Below are 10,111 nucleotides of genomic sequence, written 5' to 3'. Positions count from 1 at the left end.
CCCCCCCCCCCCCATATTGATAAAGACATTGTAGGTAAAGCATAGTATTTATGCCTTTGTAGTAATTACACAATTACTCTCATACACATATATAGTCAAATGTAGTATATAGGACACACTCACATGTACAAGGTACAATAATGAAAATAATGTCGCCAAGCCTTTAGACAAAATACAGATCCATCTGTACTGTATAATTTCGTGTGTATCTTTGTCTGCAGATGGCCATTCAAGCATAGGATATGGTCAGTGAATGTCATTTCCAGGTGAACTGTGGCCGTTTTGCATGCGTTCAAATCAGTGAATCTTCAAATATAGGTCGAACAGGGAGTTTTTAGAGCAGCCCTAAGCTATTCCACCAATCAGATCACAGGAGTCAATAAAGCTGCCTTCATCACTACTTACATTTCACTGTTCCAATAAAAAAACACCTCCTTCACCTGCCCTCCACACACACTTTGGGTTTCCCCTTTGGGTTTTCACGGGCTAATGCTCTGTGTGCACCAGATAAAAGCAGTAAAGACAATGCTCTGGTTCCAAAACAATGCTCTGGTTCCAGGCACATCTAGGTACCCCTTGGGAAGTTTCCAAAGCAAACAGATGAAAGAATCACCTTTCAGAGTTGCTTAGTACAACAGCCATATAAAGCTCTTGTTCTACTTCTAAAGTATTATTTTTTCTTTACTCTATCTAGTCCTTGAGTCTTCTGAACCTGGCTGGGAGGAAAATGGAGGAGACGGAGGTGAACGCGGCACCCAGGAGCAGCTCCAAAGATCGGCTCAGTGAGGTAAGCACAATGAAGTATGTCATTATGACGCCAGTATTCATGACAGCCAATTGGAGAGGTCCACAGGAGAGGCCTTTAACAGCCAAATTTGTTAAAAGACAGGCAGAAGTCTCATTCAGTTATCAATGCATTTAAGTGTTCTTACATGTCTAAAGAAAAGATTTTCAAGCAAAATGCCAGTTGGATGCACAAGAGGTGTATACGCACATACATTTGTAATTTGTTCTTACATTTGTTCTAATGCATAATATTATGCTCTTGCTTACAGCCATTTATCACTAACGGCAAACGTATCATTTTTGAGTAGACTTAGTCTTTTTTACATAGGCTTAGACTCTTATTTGGTATTTTATTTGACATACTTTTTAAATGATTTTATACAGCAGTTCTTAAACAAGGGCTCACCAACCAATATCTTTGAAGAACGAGGATTCCCACAGTCTTGAAAAACTATTGTAAATAGCCTAATTTACAATAACATGAAACATAAATATAATATAAAAATATATAATGTTTATAAAAATGCTTAAAACATTAAAAAAATATATTTATAAATATATAAAATAAAAATATATAAAATATTTATTTAAATTTAATTTACATTTTTCTAGTAATGCCAAAAAAAACTAAATTAAATGAAATGATCAGGTAGTAATTGAAATTTTTTTTATAATTTTTTTTTATTCTTACCCAGAAAACAACTGGAAAAGGCATAGGGCCTTCGAATAATGGTGTGGACAGTGGGGGTCCTTGGAGTCAGAAAGTTTAAGAACCACTGATCTAATAGGTTTCATAAGCAGTTAGTTTGCGTTAACTCATGGTCAACTCAGAGCGTTTTTCTCACCAGTGTCTTTGTAGAAAAGATTCCCTGTGTCTGTGTTTCTCAGTAATGCAGCTGAATATTGAAGAGAAATAAATACTGGTAGGGTGTTGGTTAGGGCTTGAATGAAGAAATAATGTGATTGAGAGAGGGGTAATGAGAATTTGTGTCTAATTCTCCCGAGACTAGCTGAATACGCATCCCTAACTAACGCCTGTCAAATGCACGTCCGAAATCCCCAGCAAATTCATTCAGATGGATCCGTAATACGGAGACGGAGAGGCTGCGCGCCTCAGCGAGCCTAGGATGAAGGGAGGAGAAGATGATGAAAAGAATAAAATGTTTTTAATGAAGAGATTAAATGTGATGCTTAGGCTGTTAAGGATTCGGAGGGAAATTTCAGTCTTCGCTTTCCCCCTCCCACCCTTCACCGCCATCATTTATGAATTTGTGCAAAAGGCTGTTTTTCATGAAAAAGTCAGAGAGGGAGAGCGATTGAAGAGAGAGAAACGAGCTCGAGGCAGATAAAAGCGTGATCCAGGCTGACAGTTTTGACAGCAAAAAGCGACAGAACAACGGGCAGACAGAGAGAGGGAGGGAGGGCTGAAAGACTGCAGAAAATTGCAGACTGTAATGGCTGACAGTGCCAGATATGACATTTCCCTCTAATCTCCTGCCAAAGATATGGTGCTAAAATGCAGAGCGCCATATCCATGTCATCTGTAGGCCTATCTGTCCATCTCGGAGCGAGAGAAAGACACAGACAACGAGAGATCTGCGGAGCCCGTTCGTTCCCGTCCCGTCGCACGAGGCCCGGACTCTGCGCTAATGCTAACGCTAGCTTTGTAAACAGGATTATCTTTCATCACTGTCACATCGTTAAATGGTGTAAAAAAATATTTCCTTGTGATTCACCATACATGCTAATTTTCTTTGCATACCAAATACGCTTTTCATACCCACTTCAAAGACGCTTAGGCGTGTGCGCCGCTAGCTAACGATCTGTGCACTTCAGAGGCGGATAGAACTGGATTTCGTTTTTGTCGCTGGAGTGTCTGAAGGAAATGGAAACAAACGAGGGGGATGGCAGGATCTCAAAGAACTGGAGGCAGGAGCACAATGATTTAAAAAAACAGCCAATGTGGGGGCTTGCCATTTGAGCAGTGCCTGCATTTGCTAAGATCTTCTTGTTTTAACGTAACCCGTCCACTTGTTTACCATGGCTTTGGCTCTTGTGAAGATATTATAGAAAGAGTGTGTTAATGAATTGAGAATATAGTCAGACAAGACTTTCTTTAATTTGACATGAATGAAAAAGAGACGGAAGTAGAGTCTGTTCAATTTGTCATACTCTCTTACATTCGCATCACAGCTGAATATGGCTCAAATCTGATTTCCCCCCTCCCCCCTAAAATGTGTCACAGATCTGGTTTTTGGATGACAGTCTGTATACCATTTCTGACATTTCATCTGACATTTTCAATTTCGATCTGGACCACTTTCAAATGTGGAAATAAATCAGATTTGTATGTGATGTTTTTGCAGTGTGACCTTGATGCAAACATTCCTGACTTTAACACTAATCAAGCTCAGCATTCATGAATTGCATGCTTGATTTGCACTGCATAATGTTAACGTGTTCACAAGGGAAATGCAAAATGACATTGCAAATGATTTAAACATTTTTGCTCACTTTTGCTCATATGTGGAAAGACACATATTTAATGTTCCGTCACCTGAATGATTGATGTGAAGTTACACAACAACATACAACAGCTGCATTATTCTGAATAAAGTTTTACATTTTCTGATGAAATTGTAAGTGGTGCTTGACTGCTTGAAACCTCATAGCCACAGGGTATTGTGGGCTGTTGCCAAGGTGTTGCTAACATGTTCTAAGTCATGTTGCTGGTGTTCTGGATGGTTGCTAGGACATTGCTAAGTGGTTGCTAAGGTGTGTTCTAGTCCCTTGTGGCTTGATTCCCACTTTCAGTATACACTACAGTTTTCCAAGACCTTTTTAAGATTTTAATACTTGCAAGGGTGCGTTCAATTGATCAGAAATTACATTTGTAATACAATTATTTCAAATAAATGCTCTTGTAAACTTTGTTCATTAAAAAGTCCTTAAAATTTATGGTTTCTATCAAAATATTAAGTAGAACAACTGTTTTCAACATTGATAATAATTAATGTTTCTTAAGCACCAGCTCAGCATATTAGAATGATTTCTGAAGTAATGACTGCTGAAAATTCAGCTTTGCCATCACAGGAATAAATTACATTTTAAAACGTATTAAAATAGAAAAAAAGTTATTTTAAATTGCAATAATATTTTACAATATTACTGTATTTTTGAGTAAATAAAAGTCTTGGTGAGCATAAGATACTTTTTAAAAACAAAATAAATAAAAAATCTTACCCTATCTTTTGAATGGTAGTTGACATTTACACAACTTTTTCACATTTTTTAACCAATTTTATTATTCGACAGTGAAAATCATAAGTTTTGTTTCACGAATCATTGTAGAATTGTATTTGCCCCTTATAATTTCATTTTCATTTGCATCAAAATAAATATGCTTTGTCTAATCTGACTATAGAAGCTTTTGTGTTTCCGAACAGTGAGGATGTTTTCGAGTTTGGAATGGATCTGGCATGTAAGTAATGACACTGATAGTTTCGAACCCACCCACCATGTCACAGAAGCTGCCCACAGAGGGCCGGCAACACCTACTGCATCTCAGCCGTCTGTTCGCTTGCTGACTTCACGCTCCGTTGCATCCCGATTGGCTTCTTTTCATCCGCTGCCCTATCTTAACCAATAGTCTGGTCCATAGCTAAACAATCCGCCCCCTCCCACTTGTCACCAAATCTGTCAGGGCCCAAGAAATGTAGAGTGATGCAAAAGGGAGGGTGTAGGGGGGTTGAGTTAGTGTGAAAATGGGTTTGGATTAAGAAGCAGGTTCACCCCCATTTCTTTTTAAAGAGGTTGTTTGGTTAACCCCAAAACAGCTGCTGTCCCGCTCACCCTACCGCCCCGTTTCTCCCTCTTTCACTTTCGCTTTTCTCTCATTCTCTCTCAGCCTGCATCTTAATCCTTTTTTTAAGTCCTAAGTGCTAGGCAAATCCATTGAGTGCTGCTTAGAATGGCTGTTAAGGGAGCGTGTTTAGATGTGGCCCAGCCCCATGGCTTATGAACCGCGGATGGTGTAATGGATTTTTTCTCCTCTCACTGCAGCACTAAATCCAACCTATTGTTCCTCATTATCATTTAAATAAGTCTCCCTTTCAACTCTGAATGTGGCAGTGTGAATGAACCAGGGCATTGTAAGGCTAACTACAAATTTTTTGGCATCCCAGTGAGCCTTGCACCCACTCGCTCTTCTCCATACATTACGCCTCCTCGATTTTCTGTGAGAGAAAGAGAGAGGTTCTGGAAAAGTATTTGGATCCTGCAGTGCCGCCTTTTCAGGTTTTCTCAGGAACACTTCTCTAATTGTCACAGTGGGAGTTTGTACTGAGTGTGAGAGAGAACCATATGTGTGTGTGTGGGACTGAATTCTGCGCAAGGACTAAATTGGTCTTGCGGAAAAGTCACCCCCTGAGACAGAGGCAGAAATTGCCAATCGCACAGAGGAAAGAGGCAAAAAGAGGGGGGAAATTATGGGAGGGAGAGCAGGAGAGATTTGGAGATTGGTATTCAGGCCTAGTCTGTGGTGCTGGGATGTGGAAGTTGCCATCTAGTCTTACTGGAGATGTCTGTAACAGGCTTCGTTTCTCTCATTCGAGCTAGTGTGGGTTATGTGGATTATGGCTTTACTTGTTTCTTAAGGTTTTAGTTGTCTGTGGAATGCATTATAGCAGTTGTGGGGTGGTTATTTGTTTTGTTTGTAATATTTCATCTAAGGTTGAGAATCAGGTGTGACCTGGCAATACAATAACGTATCAATGAACTTCATTATGGTGATATTGGGATTCTTTAAGTTAAGTGTGTTGTGATCTGTGTGAGATATAACATCAATAACATGCATTTAGAAAATAGATAGATAATGTGAATTTTCATGTTGTATTGAATTTAATATGTATATCCAAAAACTGTAATTAGATTTATTTATTTTTTTTAATCTGAATACTGTAGTTTTGAATGATTAGAACCTTACTATTCTCTGTATTAATCTTACTGGGAGTTTTGATGCCAGTTAATCAATTTAATTGTGAAAGGTCATAATATGTGCAGATATTGTCCACAAAGAAGCAGCAACAATTTGATCAGTATATTTTGGGTTTTACTCTGGCCATGATGAACTGCCCATTCTGACAGGAAGGCCGCCTGACCAACATTTAAAGTGACCAAAAACATTTTTTTTTAATGCATGCAAACTATCGGGCAGGCAGACCTGAAGTCGATGATACCACAATAGTAGGTCAGTGTGTAAAAAAAAAAAGGTAACTCATTCAAATGATGGCGCAGCAGTCTCAAAGAAAGATTCCTAAAACATGAAATAAATGTATGCTGTCAGAATTTCCACACGATTTACTGAACACAACTGAAAACTTTGTGCTTGAGAATGTCTTGTTAACTAAAAAAAATCTTGAATGTCTTTCAGAGAATTGATGCCAAAGCTGCAGACTTACAGAGCTCAGACTCAGTGACTAGTTTATTTGTAAGGAACAAATGTTTCTCTTACCAAGTTAGAGTAAGGCAGTAGCCTGTGGTTAGCCTAGCTTTCTTGCTTGAATGAGTAATGGTGGTAGAGTAGCATTAGAAAGTCAGTAACTGTCATTAAGTTATTTCTTTGCAGTGTAATCTGTAAACTTTGTGTTAGTGGCACAGATTCTGAACTCTTTAATTACAAATGTTAACTATCTATAGTTTTAGGGACATTTATGCTGTAGACAATTGTGATTTGTTTGGATGGTTGAATTGTTTCCCTTGTTTGACTTGCTGGAGTCTTAAACTACCTTCAGCACTCCATGTGATTTCTAGCTGTTGATGATTCGCTCAGGCAGCCCTGACCTGTTTTAAAGACCCCTATATGAATCTGAATCTGACAAGGAATCTGTCACGGCAAAATAAAATGCTTTCGTTCCCCCTCATTTACCATAAACTGACAAGGGCTGATGCAACAGCATGGAAAATGGATGCAAACGCCGGGTGTCTTGGTTCTGATCTGAAATGTCATTTCCTTTATGATGACAATCTATGACACAGTTCTCAAAAATGATGTAACCTGCTATATAAGAATCATCTTGGCTACTCTGTATTGCTAGGTTAATGCCAGAATGTTTAGTTGAATGCAAAGTACACAACTGAACGACTTCAAATTTTGAAACATGTTAGCATAAAATATTATTAGTGACTAAGGCTATTGTTGCTCATGGGGTTAGATGGTTTAAGTATTAAGCTTCATATTAAACCATTTGTACTATATAAAAGATCTGTGGTGATGAAATAATATGACTTTTTAAAGAAAAATGTGCCATTACCAGGCGAAAGAAGTGAGACTCAAGCCATCTATAGACCAGATTGAAGCAACTACCCAGAACACATAGCAACACCCTAGAATCCACATAGCAACCACTCAGAAGGCCTTAGTAACTGCATACTTTTTTTTCAGAAACTCAAAAAAAAAAAAAGTTTTCGACTTTCTTTGGTTTGTCACAGGAGGAAACCAGGTGTTTTTTTAGATTAACAATATAGGCGTCCCTCTAAAGCTCATTTTAAGATAAACCCAAGTCTTGCTGAAGAGAAAAGGCCTTGGGTTACCAGACGCCTAATTTGTCCAGGGCTTTATTGTCCTCAAGTCATATGAGTCATGTGTTCTAGCAGATTCTGAAGAGAGAGAGAGAAAGAGAGAGAGAGAAAGGAAAAAGGAATGTCATTAGGCGAACGATAGGAACAAAGGGTGGGAAAAAGGTTAATGTGAATATTGATATTAAAGTGCTAGAACTTCATCATATCTCTGTCATCTCATAGTGTCCCTCAAAGGTCAACGTTGTTCTCTCTCTCTCTTTGTCTCTCTCTCTTTCTCTCCCCCAGAGCTCCACTCACTCTCTGTCAGGACGAGGGTACTCGGTAAGTGACATTTTCACGCTCTGTGGCTTTACGGCAGAATTACAGTATCCTCTCCTCCCGTTTATGGCCCCGGCAGCGGACATTTTAATTATGTTAAACAGAGAAATGGTGGAATCATGATATTAGGGACATCACTCTTGGGTGACTGACTGATTAAATGGTGAAAGGTGTCCCGTTGCACCTTGGGTAAATGAGCCTCTCTTTATATTTACGACCATTTTATTTCCAGTGCTCTGGTCGTTTAAAGTGTCAGTGACGATGTCTTCTTCTGCAGTCTGCTGTGGTTATTGGTTAGAGCTTGTTTGAAAGCCCATTGATAGATTTTGATTCGGTTTTATTTGGTTGGGACTTGAAACAAAGCATATGCTTCTGGTTACGCAAGCTCAATTTTGGTTTCATAGTGTTGCCACAAGGGGCACCGTAGCGGGCATTAGCGTTAATACGTTGTCCTGTAGAGTTGGTTTTCATTCAGATTAACTCATTTTAAGACAGAGCAACAGTCTGAATAAGAAACTGTGTAGGTTAAACTGTCAACATGTTTACAGCTAGCTACATGGCATTTGCAGATAATTTTTTCCTGTGAGGACTGAAGTTTGCTACGGTTTACTGTAATCAAAAGGTTTAAAGGTTTTCAAACTCGGGGTTGCAAAGTGGTGCTAATGGTTCACAGAAAAAAACACAAATCTCAAAGATTTTTTTACAATTCACATTTGTTATTAGTAATATTTTAATAAAATGTTATTGTTAAAATAACATAAAATAATATGTTAATATGTTATTCTAACATTTTGCATATTAGTATCTAATAATAATATATTAACATTTAGATTCTAAGTAATTACAATAGTAGAATAGCTATAAAAACATTTAATTTGGTAACAAATATAATTAAAAGTATAATAAATATATATAAAATATTTAAATTAAATATTTGGCCTTTTTATTGTTATCGTACTAAAGTAAATATGACCATGTTTGTTATAAAGTGAGTCACTGCATATATTCACCCTTAATATATTAATAAATGTGTTTTTATACACAAAAATACAGAGCAACTTTTATATTTTCAGAAGGGAATCCTTTGCAAGGGGATCACAATATGGGGGTCCTTGGCATCAAAAGGTTTGAAAACTCATGGTTTAGAGTGTTTCTTTTGAATAGAATTAGATTAGAGTAGATTAACTGTTTCATTCCTGATTTTTTTTTTTTGTGGCTTCATTAGAACCGTATGATGCATTCATAAGATTTACATTTTTCATAATGATTATGTTATGTGTAGAAATGTTTGTTATCAATATGTCAAGAGTTATGCACACACGTTTTATCACACAACTACGTGAATCGCATTTTTACAAACATAGGCTCATAATCTACTTTTTAAAACATGCTTTCCCACCGTTTATTTAAAGATAAATACATTACACAGAGAAATAACACTCCCCTGAAATTAACTAGTTTTTATCCCATGTTCAATACTCTGTATATGCTCTTCTTATGGATGAAAATAAGCTTTGGAAATTGCAGGGATTCATTGTTTTATTGATTTACTGTTCTCATTCAAAAGATAATTACATTTTCTATATATTCCCTGTACTTTTTCATTCGAGAGTGCAGTATACTCTTGACACTGAAACTGAGAGAAAAAAAATGTGTTGTATACCCTTGTGAAATATTCAAAATCAGCAGTGCATTTTATATGCTAAATTTCCGCAGGCATGTCAGGCAACATGTCACAGGATCGCTGTTTATGCATGACAGAAAGCTCACTTTTCATCAGATGCTCAAATGTTTGTTTGCATGCAAACACACACACACACATGCACGCTGACATTACCTGTCACCTAAGAATGTCAGGTAACAACTGCCACTATGAGCTGCTAGGTTATTTATTTCATATGTTTTGTCAGTATGAAGAGACGAGAGTTAAAAGGTTTCAGGACTCATTCTGTCATGCAGTCAGTACTCAACCTCTTTTATTGTTTGGCCAATTGCAATCGGAAAGAAATAATTTTCTGGCATTGCTAGCTATTTCCATTTACACACTCACATACACACACACACACATTGAGGACATTCCATAGGCGTAATGGTTTTTATACTGTACAAACCATATTTTCTATTGCCCTACACCAACCCTACACCTAAACCTACCCCTTACAGGAAACTTTATGCATTTTTAGATTTTCAAAAAAACTCATTCTGAATGATTTATAAGCCTTTTGAAATATGGGGACACTCAAAATGTCCTCATAAATCACATTCTCATTGTAATACCTATGTCATACCCATGTCAATATACAAATTTGTGTCCTCATAAATCACAAAAACACGCGCACACACACATTAGCATATTAGAAGGAACATATTTTAAATATATTAAAATATAAAAATACCAGGGAAACAATATCAGGGAAAACATGCGTTC

The 10,111-nt window shown here is 37.4% G+C and overlaps 1 protein-coding gene across 2 annotated transcripts in view; it reads left to right on the top strand.

The window, feature by feature from the left end:
• The window catches only part of LOC107686507 (autism susceptibility gene 2 protein-like), a 329,490-nt gene that overhangs the window by 118,766 nt on the left and 200,613 nt on the right, over positions 1 to 10,111 (top strand). For both annotated transcript variants that reach the window (XM_016483547.1, XM_016483546.1), the window contains 2 exons: positions 695 to 787; positions 7,651 to 7,686. In XM_016483547.1, coding sequence (XP_016339033.1) covers positions 695 to 787; positions 7,651 to 7,686 — 129 coding nt within the window. The remainder of the gene's footprint in view (positions 1 to 694; positions 788 to 7,650; positions 7,687 to 10,111) is intronic.

This window comes from Sinocyclocheilus anshuiensis, unplaced genomic scaffold, assembly GCF_001515605.1.
Source record: "Sinocyclocheilus anshuiensis isolate Anshui unplaced genomic scaffold, SAMN03320099.WGS_v1.1 scaffold1267, whole genome shotgun sequence".
NCBI lineage: Eukaryota > Metazoa > Chordata > Actinopteri > Cypriniformes > Cyprinidae > Sinocyclocheilus > Sinocyclocheilus anshuiensis.
Note: the sequence above shows the minus strand (reverse complement) of the source record. Positions and strands in the feature narration are given on the sequence as shown.